Genomic DNA, 24528 nt, shown 5'->3' with positions numbered 1-24528 from the left:
CATTTATGCTTAATTCTAATGGTTTTTATGTAATATCTCCCTCTCACTCAAGAAATGGTCATACTCATGACCTATTCTCAATCCAAATGAAGCTTTTCATAAAGCTTTTTCTTAATCCAAGATTAATCTATGCTTAAGACCAAATTAATGGCTTTCCCTATGCTTTTAGATTATGTATTTCATGAATGTTGATGATTCAATCCATTATTAGTTAATGATCCAATTAGGGATCATTCTAATCACTCCCTTAATGATAAGCTTTATCTTTTAAGATAATTGAGATTTATCAGTCATAGCAGCGGAGCTATGGTAAAATTTTTATAAAAATTACACATAAAATAATTTCATTCAAAGCATGAAAAGAGGACTTCCTACCATACTCAAGGAATTATCATCCTAGATTAATTAAAAGAATTTTATTGTAATCATGGAGATGTGGATGTATGCATGTAGATGTAGATGTATGGATGTGGATGTGAATGTGGAGGTGGATGTATGCATGTAGATGTGGATTAATTAAAAGAATTTTATTGTAATCATGTAGATGTAGATGTATAGATGTGGATGTGAATGTGGAGGTGGATGTATGCATGTAGATGTAGATGTATGGATGTGAATGTGAATGTGAATGTGGATGTATGCATGGAGATGTGGATGTATGCATGTAGATGTAGATGTATAGATGTGGATGTGAATGTGGAGGTGGATGTATGCATGTAGATGTAGATGTATGGATGTGAATGGGAATGTAGATATATATGTATAGATGTGGATGTGAATGTGGAGGTGGATGTATGCATGTAGATGTAGATGTATGGATGTGAATGTGAATGTGGATGTGGATGTATGCATGGAGATGTGGATAAATGCATGTAGATGTAGATGTATAGATGTGGGTGTGAATGTGGAGGTGCATGTATATATGTAGATGTAGATGTATAGATGTGGATGTGAATGTGGATGTGGATGTATGCATGGAGATATGGATGTATACATGTAGATGTAGATGTATAGATGTGGATGTGAATGTGGAGGTGGATGTATGCATGGAGCTGTGGATGTATGCATGTAGATGTAGATGTATGGATGTGAATGTGAATGTGGATGTGGATGTATGCATGGAGATGTGGATGTATGCATGTAGATGTAGATGTATAGATGTGGATGTGAATATGAAGGTGGATGTATACATGTAGATGTAGATGTATAGATGTGGATGTGAATGTGGAGGTGGATGTATGCATGTAGATGTAGATGTATGGATGTGAATGTGAATGTGGATGCGGATGTATGCATGGAGATGTGGATGTATGCATGTAGATGTAGATGTATAGATGTGGATGTGAATGTGGAGGTGGATGTATACATATAGATGTAGATGTATAGATGTGGATGTGAATGTGGAGGTGGATGTATGCATGGAGATGTGGATGTATGCATGTAGATGTAGATGTATGGATGTGAATGTGAATGTGGATGTGGATGTATGCATGGAGATGTGGATGTATGCATGTAGATGTAGATGTATAGATGTGGATGTGAATGTGGAGGTGGATGTATGCATGTAGATGTAGATGTATGGATGTGAATGTGAATGTGGATGTGGATGTATGCATGGAGATGTAGATGTATGCATGTAGATGTAGATGTCTGAATGTGGATATGGATGTATGCATGTAGATGTGAATGTACGCATATAGATGTGGATGTATGGATGTGAATGTGCATGTAGATGTGGATGTATGGATGAGGATGCATGAATGTGCATGTAGATGTGGATGTGAAAATAGATGCATGGATGTAGATGTGGATGTATGGATGTGAATGTGGATGTGGATATGGATATATGTATGGATGTGAATATATGATATGTGATGTGAAGGAATCTGAAGTGATGAGATGGAAAATGATGTGATGGGATGAGTACACATATAAATGGAATGTGGAATAAGTAATGTGGATTGATGAGGGATAATGGAAAAATGAGAGTTAATATAGAAACTTTATTTGTAAACTGTTTGTAAATGGCTGTTTTATGTCAAGAATGCTGGGGAAGCATTTTGACCGTCTTGTGATTAAGTCGTGGAGACCTAACTGATAAAGTTGCAACTGCTGACGGAGAGTGAATGGAGGACGTCTCGCGTAGCAAAGTCGGCCGAGGTCTTGACCAGCCTCGGTTCGATTAAAATGGTGAGCTTCCGGTACGATGGATGAGGGACCAAGGAAGCGGCCTATGAGTGAAGCGCTAGGTCACATGCGAAGGATCCTAGAGGGTGCTGACCATACGGTGCTCGGGCTCTGGGTCGCCTAGGATACCCACACGTGCGTCGAGGAAGATATTGGAACAAGGAGTAAGAGTTGTTTTCTGAAACCGGGCATGGATCTGGTTGATTGACCTTGTTGGTCTTCAATGGATGAGTCCATGGCTCTTTATATGGATCTGTTGGTTGATCTTGCTGATCTTCAACGAGAGTCCATCTTGATGTTTATAAGTGATTATATTGCCGAGTATTATGGACTAGGAACTATTGAAAAGACCCCTGAGTGGACAGGTGGTGAGCGTTCTGGTTGCCAATGATGCCATAGATACTCTGATGAAGGAATGATGGGAAATTAAGAATCAACCGGATAAATTGGAAGATTGTGATCAGTGATACTATGGTTTTATTAAAGGATTGTTTTAAAACTGGTTGATTCTGTTTAAAAAGGCAATTTCATATTGGGTGTGTAAGTGGTGTGACTAGTTTTATTTTTGCATGAACATCCGGCTAGGGGGCCTGGGAACTCTTTTTCCTGGTACCCGGGACAAAAGAATCAAATTCTAAATTGGATCCCATCACTACAGTGGTTGGGAGGTTGGCTAACCCATGGGACTCGATGGGGTTAGACTAGACTGATGGATCCGTAAATCGAAACTCAATTTTTGTTATTACGATAGATAAAGTAAATCTCAGATAGTAATTATTCTATGGATAGGAATCAACGGCTGTGCCTCTTGATGGGGAAAAAAGCGTTGATCCCGATGATCCAAGTGCAAGTTTCTTCCTTGATCCGAACGAGTATCTTTATAGGTGCAGTCGGATCAGCGTGATCAATAATGATCTTGACTACGTTAGAGTAAAAAGTTATCCTGGTGGAATCGCCCGTGCTTTCCAGGTAAGGGGAGTTTTTTCGGGTTCGGTTTTGGAAAAACCGACGGATTAGTCTCTTGTCCGGATATCCGTGGGGGACAAGGCCCCGAGTGTGGGACCCTGTCCACGCTAGATGTGTTACTTCCGCTGCTAGTACCCCGAATCCGTTGCGCGGTGGGAACAGGGATCTCACAACACATGTACACATGATGGTGATGATCATACACACATGTGATGACATTAATGTATCACACGCACATACCCATGATGATGTATCATGCACACATACACATGATGATATTCATGTATCGCACACACATACACATGATGATAGTGATTCACCTACACATGTTACAGCTACACATGTTACCACTAACACATATGCACATGATGATGATGTATGTGGTGAAAATGATAATGAGAGTGATGTGTGAGTTAGATCATGCGGGCATGATCTTGACGGGAGGGATGGCAGTGAGCATTCCGAGAATTCTGATTGGTGATACACCTATATCTACCTACCTTCCACAGCTAATCGTAGTGATGCATTAAGAGATAGTGATACATTAGACTATCATGGGGATCAGCTCTTGAATAGTGATGCATCCATTGTCGTGTGTGAGATTCGGGATGAGGATGCTTCAGATGTTGGTGAGCATACGATAGTGCATGAGGAGCATAGACCTAAGTTTCTAGTGCTAGATGAGTCAAGGTACTCTTTTAGATCTTCTATTCAGGGTGACATGTATGATTCTATCTCTACTCCTAGTTCTCATAGCGTAGCTGGAAGCATTTACTTAGGTTTAGTGCATATACTTGGCCAGTCATGCATTACATGTGAGCATAGCAATGATTTTGTTGAGGTGAGGCTTCACAGGAGAGAGAGGATTATGCATATGGATCTAGCAAACTTTACATTTGATTTCGGTATTTTCCTAGATCTAGTGATTAGAGATATTGACCTATCTTTGGATATAGGTTATGTATGGATTCCATTGATGGATACAAACCATGATCATGGTGATGATTTTAGAGATTGTGAGGATGACATGAACATTGATTTGATGGATGATGATCATATCCATAGTAGATCATATGGTATAGATCTTGAGAGATTTGTATTTGATCTAGACATCTCCTTAGATCCTATATTGTTGGAGATAGATTTATCATGGGATATAGGTCACATAGGGGAATCATGGATGGAGATATACCATGTTTATTAGGGTGACCTTGGAGGCCTTTGGGATGCCATAAATGATGATTTAGAAGATGGTACCATTTCTCTTTCATGTGAGGATACCTCTTCATTTTTCAATGATGATTATGATTATGATGATGAGTATATTGATATCCTACATCATCATACACACATAGAGGGTTTTGCACATGAGGAGGTAGTGCATGGTTTGGATCATGCCCATATACCTATTGATGGTTTGGATCATTTGTTTGACATTTCGAGTAATACTACATGGGATGATAGCATTGGTTCACTCTTACCCTCGCATGATGCCAACCTTGAGATATGTTCTTTTGGCTCCAGATGTTGACACAATGTTGTTTTCTTTGGAGCTAGGAAATTTACTTTTGGATGAAATATATGCCATTGAGATGCATGGTATCTGATAACATGGTGCATTATGTGGATTTACATGCATCACATCGAGGTTATCACTTGAGTAGTTATATGGACCATGGATTTGATGATATTTCTGGTGGTCGTTTCACGGATGAGGTGCTTGGATACTTCCTTCTCGATCGAGGTGGTCACACATTTATTCCATGGTTAAATGGTCTACACTTTGGCTATCCATTTGACCCAGGAAGAGTTATAACGAGTTACATCATCGACATGGGTTTCTATCGATTTGATCGAAAAGGATTGGCCAGCCACGACACTGACATTGGCTCTCTACATTTTCCATTCAATCCAGGTGGTTTAAGAGCTTTGGAGCATGCATGGTTTGAATATACATTCCATGTATGTGGTCACACTTGTCTGGATTACCTCATCTTCGGAGCGATACTAGTATCTTTTCCATTTGATCTTCGAGGATACTCGAATAGCTTCATCATTGACAGTGGTTCCTTATCCTTTCCATTTGCACAAGATTATCGAGGGACCATTGCCTTGAATTTTGTATGCCTCCAATTTTCTTTTGATCCAGGTGGTTGCGTAGATAGCCTAATCATCGACAGGAGTCCTTCATCCTTTCCATTTCACCCCGGGGTCATGTGATTCATGTATGGGTATTCCAGTACATCGACATTCCACCATGGATGTGATTTTTGGCTTTTGTACATAGCCACTTGTATATGTCTTTTCTTTGGTAATGACCATCCTTTGATTTCAAGGATGAAATCGTTATAGGAGGGGATGGTTTGTAATGAAGCAACACCTTTAGTGGAGGTCTAGGAGGGGATGGTTTGTAATGAAGCAACACCTTTAATTTGTAATGAAATCGTTATAGGAGGGGATGGTTTGTAATGAAGCAACACCTTTAGTGTAGGTCTAGGACCTTGGCCATGGGCTCAAGTATAAAAGGCTGCTCATGGGCTATCATTGTACCTTTAACCTTTTTACCTTTATACCTTTTGAAATCTTTTGACATCTTGGCTCCTTTCTTGGAGATGGCCTTTCAAGGTCTAGGTATCATGGCAAGCTTGATAGCCATCCTCTTGGTGGGAAGTTAACTCACTTTAGGCATCATGCCCATTGTATGAGATTATCCTTAATTTTGTATTAATTCATGATGATTTGTCCCTGATGTGAGCTTTATGATCACACCATTGCATGGAAGAAGATGATGAAGAAACCAATTTAGAGAAGGCCGATCAAGTGCATGAGGAACATCAATCCAAAGAAGATGATGAGTCATCTATCAATCATGACAATGCTTCATTGGATAATGAGAGTGATATTGATATGTAACCCCATATTTTCTTTGAAGATATAGATATTCATGAAGCAACACATATGGATCTATTACAAGATGGGATAGATTCATAATATTGACATTTTTTCCCTTCAAAAGTTTTCAACTATCTTTATTGTTTTGCTCAAAACATTGCTCCGAGGGTTATAATGGATGTTTTTTTTAAACTATGATCATTTTCTATATATATGTGACATGTATAAGTTAAATGCAGCACTCAACAGCTCTTTGGAATTTTATGCAGCAAGAATAGCAACAAATTTTCACTGTTATTTTCATTGTTGAGTAGCAAAATTATAGTATAGCAGTGAATTTTTGCTACTATTTTCGTTGCTCAATAGTGAAATTTTGTTGTTGGGCAACAAAACAACAACAACAAAATTTTACCACTATAGTCGCTACTGAGCATCAACATAATTCCCCGACATCCCAAAAGCATAAACATTGCTGGAATGCTGCTATGTCCTCGACATGTTGTAGTGAAAGAGCTACGTTGCATTCAGGCTAAAAATAAGGCACCTTCAAGAATGTATGTGTGTGATGGCTTCATGAATATATATTCTATATAGACTTAGAAATTTAGGAATTTGGGGTGAATCTTTTGGATTTCTTAAATAGAATGGTAGTACCTAATGTATTTCTGGTCTTAGAAATCTCAAAAAACTATATAAAGTTGGGTGAATGTTCTTAAAAATGAATTTATAAAATAGCCAACAAAATTTGGAGACCCTTGAAAAATAGCCACAATCGGTTATATATAGTCCCTAATGGTTTCCCTCGGCGAACTTGTATTATATGACCCATACAATGTTTTCCAAATGCATAATACGTGGTTATTCATGTATATTATAAAGAAATTTTCAATCAAAAAGATTTCCATTAAAAAAAGGCCTATATATAAGGTTTAAAATCCTTTCGCTTGAATTACTTCTCACTGTTAGGGTGGTAGAGATATAGATAAAGATAGAAACATAGAGAATGCTATAGAATTTATAGAGTTCCGATGTGCGTGAGAGAGATAGTTAATTGTTTTTACTTATATGCATGTGCATGTGTGTGTGCAATTATCTGTACCCTGGTCACATATGTGGACCAAGTGTGTGCACTTAGCACCCTATAAGTGTTTGTGTTGTGATTCTCTATGATCACCCTAGTCACACATGTGGACCAGGTGTATGCACTTAGAACCTTGTGTGTGTATGTGTTGTGGTTCTCTATGGTCCACATATGTGACCACCCCCTAGTCATGTATTGTTCAAGTAAACTCTCTTTTATGGAGACCTAGGATCCTTAATTCTCTTTTATTGTCACCACAAAACAAGCTTTGCAAATGGGTGGGGAGCAGAGAGAGAGAGAGCTATGGAGATCTAGGATCCTTAATTCTCTTTTATTGTCACCACAAAACAAGCTTTGCAAATGGGTGGGGAGCAGAGAGAGAGAGAGAGAGCTATGGAAATCTCAACCTCTACGTCTATGCCATAGTGAGAGAGAGAGAGAGAGGTGTGTGTTTGTATACATATATACATACATGCATGTGCATGTGGATGTGGATGTTAGAGAGAGAGAGGGAGGGAGAGAGTGAGAGAGAGAAAGAGGGGTGTGTGTATACATATGTTAAAGTAGGGAGAAGTCGGTGTGGCAACTCCATAATACTCTAAGAGCTTGGTGAGTTTCATAGCCTTCCTCTTCTTGGTGGGAGTGAGGAGTAGTATTGTGTAAGAGGATGTCTTGGATGCCCCGCACCAGCAATTATATGATGAGAATACTGAGTGCTAGAAAGTAGGGGGAAGGCAGGGAAAAAATAGTAAGAGTTTGGCTAGGTGCAGAAGAAATTGTGGGATATTACTTGTAAATGTATGTATGCAGTGGGCACATACGTTCAGAGGCCATTCTTGGGGATATGCATACGCAGAATGACATACATGCATTTAGAGCTCCAAACGAGCATGGTTAGGTGTGAACATGCACACGTAGAAGTGAAAACACGTGTGAGTAGAAGTGGAAACGTGCATATGCAACTATGGAAACATGCGTGTGCATAAGTAAACGTGCATGCCAGATTATTAATTATGCTATTGAATTGTAAAATAAGTGATACTTTTTGAATGTTTGCTCTTTGTGATTTTCCTATGATTGCTACTAGATTCCCACTCTTAGTTGGTCCTCTTTTTTTGTGTAATTCTCAAAAAAATATGATCTATCTATCTATGTAGCTCATCTTTATAATTTTGTGCATTTTGATTTGTTGAACTCATCTTTATAATTTTGGGCATCTCGATTTGTTACGTTGTCCTATTGTACATTAGCAGCAAAAATTTGGCATGTGACACTGAATTAATTGTATCCTAATTATTTTTCTTAGAATGTATAATGGGCATAAACATGGAAATATTGTTGAGTACAAGCCTAATGGTGGTAGGCTTTGATGTTTTTTTGTGCGAGATAATAGGTGGCTTTGCATCCAAATTAAGCATTGGGGTTTGAATGGGTATAGATTGACTCTTTTTCTTAGATCGAGAGAGTAGGCTACTTCAAATTTTTTGATATTGCAAGGTGAAACGATTTTGGGTCCTATGTTCCTAATTCTACAAGATCATCTTTTCTTCCACAAAAAATTCTAATTGGGATATTTCTAATTCTTATTATGTCTTCTTCATATATGGAGTGTGTTTTTATTTTCGTCCACTTCTACTTTGCTTGTAATGCTTCTTGGCCATTTTGTTTTGTAGAATCTTTTTTTTTCCTTCGACCAAAATTCACCATAGAATTATGCATGTCTTTTCTACAAAATGATTAGGCTTTTTGTGTGGGTAGTGTATATAAACCGGTGTTTCTTGCCAAAAATAAATAATAAAAAAATAAAAAAATAAAGAAATGTGTGCAGGAGAGATTTAAAAATTATCAAAGAATGCTTTCAAGGTGGATATTTTCTTGCTCTCTCTACCAAAATCACTATTTGGCTTGATGATAAAGATGGAATAATTGGAACCACGATGTAATAGAGAGGTACACCAAGACATTGTTTTTAGTGCAAGCATTAGAGAAAAACACAAGAGGATAAGTGAATAGGTGAAGGTATTTAGGAACACGCAAGAGGATAGGTTTAAATTAAGGTTCAAACTAAGGTTTGAACCTTATACGTCTGCCCACCAACCTCCGCTGTGGTGGGCACGAGACGAGAGAGACGGTGGAGTCGAGCAGAGACGAGACGGTGGAGAGAGAGTCGAGAGATAGTCGAACGGAAGGCCTCTTGGCGAGCTCTCTCGGGCGCTAGAGAGAGAGAGAGAGAGAGAGAGAGAGAGAGAGAGAGAGAGAGAGAGAGAGAGAGAGAGAGAGAGAGAGAGAGAGAGAGTGCCATCCGGAGAGCCAGAGCATGCTTTCTGGATGGGAGAGGCAAAGCAAGCGCGTGCCAAAGAGATAGAGACTCGACACTGTTGTCTCGGGGATACCATGCGCGAGAGGGAGACAGAACAGGAAAAAAAAGGCAAGATCTCCACGATATGCCACGCGTAGAAAAAATAACCTTCACGAAAACTCCAGAAAATTACACCTTCTTTCACCCCAAAGGTTGGAGCCCTTGTCAAAAGAAATTAATCAACTTTGACTTCAAATTACCTTGGAGCCCTTCTACCAACTAATTAATGTGAAACAAAATTTTGGTCCCATATTGAAGATGACGATTAAAATATAAATAAATGAGGCATAAAGCCTTCCACGATGAGGGCTCCATTGAAGGGATCATGTTAAACTTCCGTTTATGTGTGAAGAGATACTACCCAAAAGTTCTTTTTTTCCCCCAAAAAACTCAGATTCTCTTTTTAGGATAAATTTTTTTCTAACCTTTTTTGGAAGGGTCTTCAAACTTTAGCGCTATTAGTCCTGAGTTGTTGTGGCTTTGGAGAACATAATTGTTTTATTTTATTTCCGAATTCAAAACATTATATCTAGAACCTAACCTTAACAAGAAAAGCTATGATATGTGAAGCTTTAAAGTGTATGCTTGCTTGGGTGAAGTTTTATTATAGATGCTTGGATAGTTTTATTTATTTTGATGCACTAATATCGTGCAAAGCCGTTGTGTTTTAGCAGAGGGTGATGGTGTAGGAGCCACCGTAGGCACAACCCTGGGTGCAGCCGGAGCAGTCGGGGACGCGGTAGATGGGGGGCTGGGGGCAGCTGGCATCGGCGCAGGAGAGCGAGGTGCAACCGCCAGTGGAGGGCGTAACGCTCATGGGCAGGTTGAAGGCGTCGATGATGGAGATATCATAGTAGTCCAGGTTGTTTCCGCCGTCCACAGTAATCTCGAATAGCGTGGCCGGCTGCCCGCTGCCGGTGCACACCAAGCCCCCACAGTCTCCCGAAGCGCAGCTGGTGCCGGATCCACTGCAGCCCGTTCGCCCCCACACTCGTCCGGACCAGCCAGCGCCCACCGTAAGCACCCACGTGTCACCCGAAGCCAGCTCCGAGCCTCCACCACCAGACGCCGTCGACCACGACGCCGGCCACACGGTGTAGGAGCACTGGTTCACAACGTTGAAATTGGTGGCGCTGCAACCTGCAGCAAAATATAATCTTAATTAAGCTGATGCCATTGACAGTAATCGAATTAGCCACGCACATCTTAATTAAGCTGATGCCATTGACAGTAATCGAATTAGCCACGCACAGAGCAGTAAACTAGCTAAGATGAATCATCCGATTTATAGCGATATTAAGATAACCACATAATGCAACATTAATTAAGCACACAGCCAAGCCAACAACCGATTAAAAGACCTACAGGCTGGCATTACACATAAGATTGACATCATCAACAAGTACCTGATACTGCGCACAATGCTGCTATGATGAGGGGCGCCCACACTAGCTGCGCCATACGTCTAACGCTGATGACCAGCAGCAATGTATTTGTTGATAATTAATTAGCGACAGGCAGGGCACGATGATATGATACACCGCACAGCAGTGGGTTGGGTTTATATAGTAGCGCCTCACGACTCACGAGTCACTGGCCAGGCGCCTTCAAAGTCAGTCGAGCGTTTACAAAAGTGCCGTGTTTATCTAGACCTGGCCCAAAAATTCGCCTCACGAGTCAGTCAAGTCAAGCGTTGAGTGCGAGGCACCGTAATTTTTATCACGGCTTTTCATATATGACTAAAAAATGACAAGTATTATTTTTAAAATGAAAGACTTCTTATTTTATATATATCATAAGATATTAGCAATATTCAAAGTGGAAGACTTCTTTTTCTCACAACAAAATCATATATATTAAAACAAAGCCCAAGTATTATCTTAGACAATGCTATTAATATATTGATTAAAAGAAGCTTTATCCAAGCATGCTACCAAAAACACCACATTTACTACTATCATGTACAAATTGAAAAGCATCTTTATTCATCACAGTGTAAATGATAACATAATGATCATCCAAAAGTAAATTTTCATGCGTATGGAAAATTTTTGAATAGCAAAGTAGATAGGATTCAAGCCTACCTATGATAGGAGAGACGAGATGTAAGCGGCCTCGAATAAGTACATCTCCAAGATCGCAATCTCCAACGTTGTGTCCATGGTGAGGGCCCGCCGCCCCTTTACCACATAAAGAGAAAGAGTAGGGGGGAGTTGAACCCCTTCACCATGTGGAGTGGCTTGGCTACACCAAGCTCTCTTCGGCGGGGCGGGGGAAGGGGAGTTGGTTCTCTTCACCATAACCGTTGGAGAGAACCAACTCCCCCCCCCCCCTCCCACACTAGAAAGTTAGTACAAATGAGACAAAAAATCAAACAAAATATAAATATTTAAATTTTGTGATTTTAAGATAAAACTTAGGTTTAAACTCTTACCAAGCACCTTGAAACTCGTGATACTACACTAGTCATGGTACACACAAATGAGTGAGCTTAGAACGAAGTAGCAACAACACAAACACCACATGTACATGTTTAAAAGTACTTCCTGTAAGATTCCTCCCCAGCCTCTCAAAATGTCCAGCATCTTCCCCTGTAATCAATCCCTCTTCAGAAATATAAAAGACTTGTTTCTAACTGTTTTAACCTAGAGAGAGAAAATATTCTAGAGAGAGAATATTTAAATTTTTAATATTTTTGGATAAAAAATTATCTCATCTTATTAAAATAAGTTCCCCTGAAACAGAAATTCAAAAAGAACTTTCCAATGTGCAATTGGAATTAATTGGAAATGGGTATAAAGGACCTTAGCCTAAGGGTCTAGATTTTCAGAAATTTTTGGATTATGGTCCAATTAAGGTTCCTATGGGCCAATAGCATCAATCCATGTGTAGCACTACTACATGTTAGCCTAATACCGGCGCTTATACCGACGTCATTAAACGGGGTCTAAAAAAGCCTCGTCATCGGTATAAACGCCGGTATAAGCGCCGGAACCACAGCGTCGGTATAAGCGTCGGGCAACAACACCGACGCCTATACCAGCGTCTATACCGACGCTCACCGGCGATAATACCGACGGCTATACCGGCTTCTATACCGGTGTATATACCGGGGTATATACCGGGTTGTATACCGACGCCACTACCGGCAGATATACCAGTGAATATACCGGTGTACATACCGGGGAATATACCGACGCTGTACCAGAAATTTTTTTTTGGGCAGAATAATGTTGCCTGGCTGTTGCCTGGCTGCCTGCAATGAACAGGATCAACAACAGCAAACAGGTAGCACCATTCTGTCTAAAATAGAGCACAAAAACAACCGTGCTCGTTTTGATATTTTCCTGATCGATAAACAAGAAATTAAATTAAACATTAATACTCAAGAATGTTTTGATTATATACCATTAGTTTGAAGGTCATCTTACATCATGGTAATGCCTCCCAATTGACGGTCTCTCCTTCTTCTTCAAGCATCTCAAATAAGGCCACAAGGCCATGTTTGTGAGCGTACTTCTCCTCTCGCCTACTTGGTGGGCGATTCATGGCCAACTCCTACACAAACGATTAACAATTATAACTTTTAGAAATCAACATTTAGCCCACATACATACATTTACATAAATAAAATTGCTACAAATACTTACGAATTCATGGCGCATGGTTTCGTAACCACCACTCCCAAGATGAGAAGCCCCTACTGTTTGGAGTCTTGCCCTTGCCGCCTCTCTTTGTTGTTGAAACCTCTCTGGTGTCTCGGTGAGCTCCTGAGCAATGGCTGCTCACTCCCTGTCATCTAGCCAAACAGGTTTCTCTTTCCCCTCTCTAAATGCGTCCCTCACCTCTGACCTACGATGCCCCATCAAAATGCGAGCTGTATACTGTATCCACTCATTAGAGACGACATTCATAGGGTCAGATGGCTGAAACTCTTGCTTTATCTTTGTATTTATATAATTTTTCTTCCCCTTATCTTGCTGATCCCATTTAGTCACGACAGAGTCGTGAAACTGTATAGTGCACAATTGTCGAATGCGTGTCTTCATTGCCTTCCCTGCACTATCCATTATTGGTGCCCCATCCCTAATTGTGTATATCTTGCTGTTGTCATGGTCATGTGCACCCCAGGGAGTGGAAGGTGACCCTATGGGTGTGCTATCAACAGATGAAAGCGAAGGACGACGCTCACGTGGTGGTGGTGTCACAGCATCTGTGGCACTACCACCACAACAACCTCCCCCTGAAGACCTGCTACGTGAGCGCCGTCTATGTGAAGAGGTGGTAGATCGAGCTGTAAGAGGAGTGGAAGGCTGTGTGGTATGAGGTGTGGGAGCTGCTGTCGTACCCACGGGTGTGGGAACTGGCGTCGGGAAGCCAGATGGTGAGGCAGATGTCCCTGCTCCAGAACCCCAATAACTCTGAGCCATGGCTCTCTGCTCTGGAGTCATGGACGAAAGAAAACCATATAACTGCTGGGGACTCATGCCCTGCGGTGTAGGATTAAATGAGAAATCAGGACTGTAGTCGTAGGGCGGTGAGTCACCCATGGCCTGTTGGACAAAAAACCATATGACAAACTTGTGCGAAATGAAAATTACACGGTAAACAATGAAAGAACCATATGACAAACATTAACAATGATAAACAATATTGGTAAAACTATATCAACTTGCTCCTACAGTAGTGATTATGATGGTAAACATTAACAATGGTAAACAATGAAAGGACCTTCAATGTCATAAAACCATTACAAATATGTCATAACTATTTGCATAATCATTAAGATACATCATTTAAAAATCATTATCTATTCTATCATCCTCATTAAGATCAGTAGCCCCAAAGAGATCTATGTCTATGTACATTTTAGCATCCTCATCATTAAAAGTCCCTTGATGAAGGATGTCTTCATCATCTATGTCTTCTTCCTCAACATGTTTTTCAGCTTCCTTGCACCTCTTCATTTGGATCTTGCTCTAGTTGCTCCTCTTCATTTGCTTGCTCCTCTTCATTGTTGATATCGGCTTGTTCTTGCTGCTCTCCACCACCCTGTGCATCCACATCACCTTGTTGTAGCTCAAATTCTTCAAAAATTTGCTTACTGCGGGGGGCGACTTGAACCACAAACAGACAGCGTGGATCTTTTGGATCCGCTTTAAAGACAACCTGCTCACAATGCTCTGGGCGCACAAAAGTATCTTGCTGATCGGTCCATACCTTTGTGGAGTCCACTTGGATGAGGCCACTCTTATCTCTACGTACAGTTGCATGTGGCCCATTCATGATTACCTTGAACCACTTCACATCAAAGATAAACAACTCAAAACTTCTGAAGCCAACCTTTAATATATCTTGAATGGTTCCAAAGTAATCAAGCATTCCAGTAATTGTGTTATCATCACTTGCACTTGCACGACTTTCTTGAACAAACTGTGCTGTGACACCACAATCAAAGGTTGCTCTTCTTTGGTCTATTCGTTCTACTCGAAAATGACGTCCATGTGACCAAAACGCCCCATATTTGTGATACTACAAATAGCACAAAAAGATTGTTGATGGAGAATCAAACACTGAGACATGTAGAGAAAAAAAAGAGAGACATGTAGAACTTAAACACTTACATGCCAATCGCATCCTTTTGTAAGCTCCTCCTCCTCCTCTGTTATAGTTAAACTAGCACGTTTGGCTTCTAAAATTGTAGCTTCTAGCCATCTACCTGTGGGAAAGTCCGGAAGAGCTTGCAAACCTTCTAGATATGGGAGATTTCTTGTAGTGCGATTCCTTCTGAAACTCAAACGATCTTGTACTCGCTGTCGCTTGAGAGCTTCATATGTCTCAATCCACTTCTCCATTACATGAGAGTTCAAGATGCAAAATTTGTTGATTTTTTCCCTCAAATTGTTATCCATCTTTCTCTTAATGCCTTGGCCTTGAGGTTCCTCACCAATGACTCGCCTGTTAGACTCTTGAGACCATAGTCAAGGTATCTCTGGATCTGAGGAACTTAAATATTCAGTGATGTAAACAAGGGACTCTTGTATCAGCCACCCTTCTGACATACTACCCTCTGGGCGAGCCATTTGGCGAACAAATCCCTTTAATGTCTTCATAAACCTCTCCAAAAAGAACATCCATCTTGAATGGACTGTTCCAGCAACTGCAACCTCATCTACAACATGAACTAGCAGATGCATCTAGATTGTTAATAAACTTGTAGGGAAAAACTTCTCTACCATGCAGACTGCCTCTATGGAGTTTAAACGCGCTGTCTCCAAAGTGTCTCTCTTTATCTCTTTTGAAGAAATCCAGCGCACCAATGTGCCAATCTTATAGATAGTAGCTCTAATGTCTTCAGTGAGGCAATCTTTTATTGCTATGGGTAGCACAAATTGTAGAAACTTGTGCCAATCATGACTCTTGAGGCCACTAAGATCATCATCCTTTGTAAATGCACTTTTCAAGCAATGCATACAACCTGTAGGAGTCCGAAACTCTGAAATTGTCCTCTTGACTTGTTGTTCCTCCATCTTACTAAAAACCCATGGGACTCTTGGAAGTAGCACCTTTCCATTGGGTCTAGTGCAAGCCCACAACTCTTGCATGCAACCAATCTCTTCCAAGTCATCCCTTTGGCCTTTAGTCTCCTTTTTTCCTGTCATGGTCTTCCACAGAATGTCAGCTACATTCTTGAAAATATGCATCGGGTCAAGCAAATGGTTTATAAGGAGATCACCCCAATAGGGGAGTTGGTGAAAGATAGAGAGCCTCTTCATCCCAGGACATGCTAAGTTGCCACATTCCTCCCATTTGATCTTCCAATCGCTTGCCTTCAATGCACTTGGAGGAGGTCTTCCTAGATTACCATCCCGCAATTCATGATTTTCTGGAAGATACCTAACATGTCCTTGGTAGACATTCTTTCGTAATGCTTTTGAGTATCTTGAATCAAGTCGAGGACCACATACAGGACATGCATTGTAACCCGATATAGACAAACCTGAGCATTCTCCATAGCCAGGCCAATCATGCATTGTCCACATGAGAATACCTTGCACAGTTGTAAGTCTTTGGCCACTCTGCTGCTTTGACATGTCCTTCACTTCAATTCCGTTCCACAAGGTGCGTAACTCATCAATAAGTGGTGCCAAATATACATCCATGTTCTTCACCTTGTACTTTCCTGGAACTATTAATGAGAGCAACAAATGACCTTTCTTTATTGCTAACCATGGCGGAAGATTATAATTCACAAGGCAAACAGGCCATGTGCTCCATGAAGAGCTCCTTAAACCAAAAGGGTTTACACCATCCATTGCTAGGCCAAGACGGAGGTTTCGAGGTTCTTCCTTAAAAGCCGGCCATTTCTCTTCAATGTGTCTCCATGCGGGTGAATCAGCAGGCACACGCATCACTTCATCTGTGGATCAAGTTGTGGCATGCCATGTCATCAAGCTTGCTACAGATTTGCACCTGAACATGCTTTTTATTCTTGGGATGATTGGAAAGTGCCTGAGAACCTTTACCGGGACAGCTTCCCCCTGAACATCTTCTCTATATCTGTTAGAGCCACAATGGGGACATTCTTGCAAATGCTCATATTCATGGCGGAAGAGGCAACAATCATTGCGACAAGCATGAATATTATTGTAATCCATGCCTATGGATTTCAATAACTTCTTGGCATCTGCACGAGATGGAGGCATCTCGTTGCTAGGGGGCAATATCTGGTCTTTCAAAAGCCTGCAAGTATGGCAATATCTGATCGTTACTATTAAGATTTTCTCAAATACAAGTTGATAATTTATCATTTCAACAGTAGGTGTAATCTCCAAAAAAAGTCCTTACTTGAATAGTTCAGTGACACTTGTATTAGACCATCCAAAAATTGACTGCAAATTTAGCATCGTAAGAGATGCACGCAATACAGATATGTTGGCACCATTGTATAATGGAAGGCGTGCAAGTTTACGCATGGCCTCTTCCTCTGGTTCATAATTTGACCGTTGAGAATGTCGTGGTTGATGATCTTCATGTTCATGCTCCTCGAAGAGAGCTTCTTGTTGCTCGATGAAGGCATCCAACATTTCTTCCATTGGACCTTCTTCCATTTCCTGACCTTCTTCCATTCCCTCGGGTGCTGTTAATTGAGCTCCATCTGTCACTCCCTCCTGCAATATCCTCATCCTTTGTTGGGGACGAGAATTCATAGGCGCAATGTTATCAAGATGCGGCTGCACACTTGCTTGGTTGTACGATTGAAACCGTAAATTTTGCAAGCGCTCCATTGGAAATATGCCAGCGTCATGAACATGCTGGTTGCAAATCCTTCGTTTTCGAAAGATTTGGTACTTACATCGCATGCATGGACACGCTATTCTCTCTTCAAGATTGAGAGGCTCCATCTAGCAGGATAACATGTATATGCAGCTCATTAAATACAAATCATTATGCATTACACAAAGCATTATGTAAACCATAAAACAGGGCTTCTTTTCCCCAGCCGTGAGGGAGATTTTAAAAAATAACATTTAAAGCGTCAAACGGGCTTCTTTTCCCCAGCCGTTGGAGGGAGACTTTAAAAATATTTAAAAAAGCGTCAAACGGGCTTCTTTTTCCCAGCCGTTGAGGGAGATTTTAAAAATAACTTATACATTAGCTTATCTTCTCTCCATACAAAATTAAGATGAATTTGAACAAGGATGGATGAATTTGAACGCATAGAGTCTTATGCATAATGATCTATACATAAGCTTATGTGTAATGCTCTATACGTAAGTCTTATGCAAGCTTTATGAATAAGGTTTATGCAATCGTATGCATAGTAAGGCTTGTAAGCCTTAAGTATAAGCTTGCATAATAAGGCTGCAAGACTTATGCATAAGCTCTATGCATAAGCCAACTGCATAAGTCTTATGCATAAGCTCTATGCATAAGCCATATGCATAAGTCTTATGCATAAGCTCTATGCAAGACTTATGCATAAGCTCTATGCATAAGCCATATGCATGTCTTATGCATAAGCTCTATGCATAAGTCTTATGCATAAGCTCTATGCAAGACTTATGCATAAGCTCTATGCATAAGCCATATGCATAAGCTCTATGCTATAAGCCTTATGCACTATGCTAACCCTTAATCCCACCACCTTGATAACATATATAAACTCTATGAATAAAGAGAATACCTTATGCATAGAAAAATAGAGCATAAGAAATATATGTTATATGTATAAGAGAGTATAAACATTCAAAAAGCTTATGCTCTCCATCCATGCAAGGCACTCTACATCAAAAAAAGCTTTATGCATAAAAACATAACGCATGTGAAGCCTTATGCATAAAGCTCATCCATAAGAGTTATACATAAAACATTATGTATTAAGCTTTATGCATAGATCTTAATTCATGCATTCAGCTAGAGTTTATAGCTCTATGCATAAACTCTATGTATAGAGCTTGCATAAGCTTACAAGCCCTATGCATAGAGCTTTCATAATCTTACAACCTCTATGTATAAAGCCTATACATAGAGCATATGCATTGAGCTTTTACAAGAAGGCTATGCATAGAGCTTTTAACAAGAAGGCTATGAAGCTCTATGTACAATGTCCATGCAAGCTTTCAAGAAACCTATGCATAGAGATTTTATAAGCTTGCAAACTCTATGCATAAAGCCTATGCATAGAGCTTATGCATAGACATTTCACAAGCTCGCAAGCTCTATGAATAAAGCTTATGCATAAAGCTTGCAAGAAGGCTATGCATAGAGATTGCAAGCTTATGATAGGTTTTATGCATAGATATTGAATTAATCCTATGTATAAGCTTACAAGAACCCTAAACTAACCCTAAACCATAAAACAGGGATGCAATAATACATAGAAAAAAGCATAAACAAGAAAAATTGAAAGAGGATCTACCTCTTTTTTGCGAAGCTGAAGGAGAGGATTGGTGAAAGAGCTGCAAAACAAAATATTAAACAAAATAATTAGTAAATTAAACACAAGAATAAGAACTAATACAAAACCCTAAAATCTCTATGCATGCATTAGGAGATCTATGCATACATAGAGAGCTCTCAACATGCATAGAGAGCCAAAAAAACACAAAATCCTAAACGTCCTATATCTTAAATTAAAAAGCAAAAGCAAGAAGATATTAGGAGAAGGAGAAGAGGAGAAAAGAAGAAAGAAGGAGAAAAGAGGAGAGAGGAAAAAAGAGGAGAAGGAGAGAAAGAGACGTTGCATACCTTCTCTGCAACGCTGCGAAAAACAGAGAAAATATGCTCTCGGCTGTAAAAAACTTACGACCGTCGGTATATGCTTCGGAATATGCGTCGGTATATGCTTCGGAATGTGCGTCGGTATATACTTCGGAATAACCGTCGGTATGTGCTTCGGTATACGCGTCGGTAAACAAAAATTTCAAAATACTCCGCCCGACTCCTCCAACATTACGACGGGCATACCGACGTTCGACATTTGCGTCGGTATTTTAGCGTCGGTATGCCCTCAAGCTCTTGTAGTGTAGGGAGGAGATAAATCCAATTTGTAAAAGAAGATACCCAAAAATGAGTAAATGCTCATATAAGATGAAGAGTTGAAAATGTACAAGGTTTATTAGTAAAAAACTATGAGCAATATTAAAAATATGAGATATTTTGGGTATCCAAAAATGAGTAAATGCTCACATAAGATGAAGAGTTGAAAATGTACAAGGTTTATTAGTAAAAAACTATGAGCAATATTAAAATGATTCCATTATGACACATATGTAAGGAAGGGGAGTTCTTTAAAGGAGGTGCATATTTCACATAAGATGAAGAGTTGAAAATGTACAAGATTTATTAGTAAAAAACTATGAGCAATATTAAAATGATTCCATTATGACACATATGTAAGGAAGGGGAGTTCTTTAAAGGAGGTGCATATTTCACATGCTTGAATGAGTTTTAAACTCATAAAAATTGAGATATTTCATCTCTCCTCTCTCCTCATTCAAGTCTAGTTCCAAAAAGTTAGCTTAACTGACCTAAAAATGGTCAAATATTGACCAAACTGATTTAGAAAATTCTAGAATCAGTTTGTTTGGTTAGGAGCTCAATTTTTCCTATAAATAGAAGCCTCCCCCTTGTTGAAAAATATATAGTGTTTATGCATCGTTACTCTACTCCACCTAAGCCAAGAACTGTGAATTCATTAATAATTCACTAATTTTTGGAGCTTCCCTCTTTCTTCAATCCCCATTGGTGGCTCCATCAACATACTTAACCAATTGATTGGTTGGGGGTCTCTACCGTGAACAAAGAAACAAGCAATTTGTAAGGTAAATGGTGAATTTTGATCTTTTCTATAATTTCTCAATGTTTCTCTCTTCTCAACCCCTCTCAAGCTTGAGAAGCTTAATTGGAATGGTTTTTGAATGCTATTGAAGTGAATTGATGAATGTTAGTGAAGAGTTACATAATTTGATGAATGCTATTAAAGTTAAGTGATTAATGATAGTTAAGAATTACATAAATTTCTATTTATGCTTAATTCTAATGGTTTTTATGTAATTTCTCTCTCTCACTCAAGAAATGGTCATACTCATGACCCATTCTCAATCCAAATGAAGCTTTTTATAAAGCTTTTCCTTAATCCAAGATTAAGCTATGCTTGAGGCCAAATTAATGGCTTTTTTCTATGCTTTTAGTTTATGTATATTGATGATTCAATCCATTATGGATTAATGATCCAATTAGAGACCATTCTAATTATTTCTTTAATGATAAGCTTTATCCCTTAAAAAAATTGAGATTTTTCAGTCATAGCAGCGGAGCTATGGTAAAATTTTTATAAAAATTACGCATAAAATAATTTCATTCAAAGCATAAAAAGAGGACTTCCTACCATATTCTAGGAATTATCATCCTAGATTAATTGAAAGAAATTCATTATAATCATGGAGAAATTGAATTTTTATATTATGCATAAAGGATAAGTTTTTATATCAAAAGTGTTACTTTTACCATTTTTATTTTCATGCATAGAAGTATGCATAATGGATAAATTTTTATATCAAAAGTGTTACTTTTACCATTTTTATTTTCATGCATAGAAGTATGCATAATGGATAAATTTTTATATCAAAAGTGTTATTTTTATCAATTTTTATTTTCATGCATAGAAGTATGCATAAAGGATAAATTTTTATATCAAAAGTGTTATTTTATCATTTTTATTTTCATGCATAGAAGTATGCATAAAGGATAAATTTTTATATCAAAAGTGTTATTTTTATCATTTTTATTTTCATGCATAGAACTATGCATAAAGGATAGATTTTTATATCAAAAGTGTTACTTTTATCATTTTTATTTCATGCATAGAAGTATGCATAATGGATAAATTTTTATATCAAAAGTGTTACTTTTATCATATTTGAATTTCATGCATAAAGGTATGCATAAAAGTTGATTATTTTATTATAAAAGTGTGTCTTTTATTATATTGAATTTCATGCATAGAGGTATGCATAAAGGTTGATTATTTTATTATAAAAGTGTGACTTTTATCATAATTGAATTTCATGCATAGAGGTATGCATAAAAGTTGATTATTTTATTGTAAGAGTGTTACTTTTATCATATTGGATTTCATGCATAGAGGTATGCATAAAAGATATTCTTTTTATACTAAAAGTGTGATTTTCATCATAAATGGAATTTATGCATAACTTAGATGCATAAGAGAAATTCTTTTATTCTAAAAGTGTAATTCCTACCAAATTGAATTTATGCATAAGAAGATGCATAAAAGATTGATTTTAATTTCGAAAGTGTTAGTCTCCTTAAATAGAATTTATGCATAAATAAATGTGTAGAGAAATCTTATATCAAATATAAGAATTCTCTTAAAAAAGATATGAAATATGATAAGATGTGATAAGAGGTGTATGAGATGTGATAAGATTTGATAAGATGCGTATGGAAAGTGATAGGATGTGATAAGAGGTGTATGAGATGTAAAAAGATGTGATAAGATGTGTATGAGATGTGATAGAATGTGTTAAGATGAGTTAGGATGTGTTAAGATGTATATGGGATGTGTTAGGACGAGAATGGATGTAATATGGTTGTATGAATGTGATGTGGATGTATACATGTAGATGTATATGTATGAATGTGAATGTGGATGTGGATGTGGATGTATGGATGTAGATACGGATATGTATGTATGTATGTGGATGTGTATGTATGAATGAGGATGTGAAAATGGATGTATACATGTAGATGTATATGTATGAATGTGAATGTTGATGTGGATGTGGATGTATGGATGTAGATACGGATGTGTATGTATGTATGTGGATGTGTATGTATGAATGAGGATGTGAAAATGGATGTATGTATGTAGATGTGGATGTATGGATGTATGTATGTAGATGTGGATGTATGTATGTAGATGTGGATGTATGAATGTGAATGTGAATGAAGAGGTGGATGTGGATGTATGGATGTAGATACGGATGTGGATGTATGTATGTGAATGTGGATGTATGAATGAGGATGTGAAAATGGATGTATGCATGAGAATGTGGATGTATGAATATGAATGTGGATGTGTGGATGTGGAAATGGAGGTATGGATGTATGAATGTGGATGTGGATGTATGCATGTAGATGCGTATGTATGAATGTGAAATTGGATGTATGATGTGGACGTACGAACATGGATATGTATGTAGAATAATGAATATGAAGGTGTATGTGAGATAATGTGTAGTCTATATGAGTGAATGGATGAGAACGAGTACACATTGAATGGAATGTGGAATAAGTAATGTGGTCCGAGAGTGGATAATATGGAAAGACGAGTTCGTTATAGAAACTGTATTTTGTGACTGTTTGTAAATGACTGTTTTATGTCAAGAATGCTGGAGAAGCATTTTGACTGTCTTGAGGATTAAGGTCATGAAGACCGAACTGATAAAGTTGCAACTGCTGACGGAGAGTCAATGGAGGACGTCTCGCGTAGCAAGGTCGATCGAGGTCTTGACCAGCCTCGGTTCGATTTAAATGGTGAGCTTCCGGTACGGTGGATGAGGGACCAAGGAAGCGGCCTATGAGTGAAGCGCTAGGTCACCTGCGAAGGATCCTAGAGGGTGCTGACCATACGGTGCTCGGGCTCTGGGTCGCCGAAGATACCCACACGTGCGTCGTGGAAGATATTGGAACAAGGAGTAAGAGTTGTTTTCTGAAACCGGGCATGGATCTAGTTGATTGACCTTGCTGGTCCTCAACGGATGAGTCCATGGCTCTTTTATATGGATCTGTGGGTTGATCTAGCTGATCTTCCACGGAGATTCCATTCTATTATATGAATATATTGCCGGTTACTATGAGCTAGGAACTATAGAAAAGGCCCCTGATGAGCGAACAGGTGGTGAGCGTTCTGGTTTGCCAATGATGCCATAAGTATACCAATGAATGAATGACTGGAAATAAGGATTCAACCAGAGACTTTGAGGATTGTCATCAGTGACATAATGGTTTTATTAAAGGATTGTTTTAAAGCTAGTTGATGCTAAGAAAAAGGCAATTTCATATTGGGTGTGTAAGTGGTGTGACTAGTTTTATGTTTGCATGAACTTCCGGCTAGGGGGCCTTGGAACTCTTTTCCTTGGTACCCGGGACAAAACCTAACCAAATTCTTAATTGGATCCCATCACTACAGTGGTTGGGCGGTTGGCTAACCCATGGGACTGGATGGGGTTAGGCTGGACTGATGGATCCGTAAATCGAGATTTAATTTCTATTATTACGATAGATGAAGGAAATCCCGGATAGAAATTGTTCTATGGATAGGAATCAACGGCTGTGCCTCTTGATGGGAAAAAAGCGTTGATCCCAATGATCCAAGTGCAAGTTTCTTCCTTGATTTGACCAAGTACTGTTAAAGGTGCAGTCAGATCAATTGATCCGTAATGATCTTGACTACGTTAGAGTAAAGAGTTGTCCTGGTGGAATCGCCCATGCTTTCCGGGTAAAGGAATTTTTT

The 24528-nt window shown here is 39.0% G+C and overlaps 1 protein-coding gene across 1 annotated transcript; it reads right to left on the bottom strand.

Moving 5' to 3' along the window:
- Positions 1 to 10050: 10050 nt before the first annotated feature.
- On the bottom strand, positions 10051 to 11048 carry LOC147612673 (pathogenesis-related protein 1A/1B-like). The gene is made up of 2 exons (XM_086782837.1): positions 10892 to 11048; positions 10051 to 10625 (listed from the first exon to the last, which is right to left on the bottom strand). Exons 1-2 carry the CDS (start codon positions 10944 to 10946, stop codon positions 10153 to 10155), a joined length of 528 nt encoding a protein of 175 aa, XP_086638963.1. The 5' UTR covers positions 10947 to 11048; the 3' UTR covers positions 10051 to 10152.
- Positions 11049 to 24528: the final 13480 nt, after the last annotated feature.

The sequence above is a fragment of the Cibotium barometz genome, chromosome 45, assembly GCF_041138505.1.
Source record: "Cibotium barometz isolate CiBa-2024 chromosome 45, ASM4113850v1, whole genome shotgun sequence".
NCBI classification, from domain to species: Eukaryota; Viridiplantae; Streptophyta; class Polypodiopsida; order Cyatheales; family Cibotiaceae; genus Cibotium; species Cibotium barometz.
The sequence above is the reverse complement of the archived record's forward strand: the minus strand, read 5'-3'. Positions and strand labels throughout refer to the sequence as shown.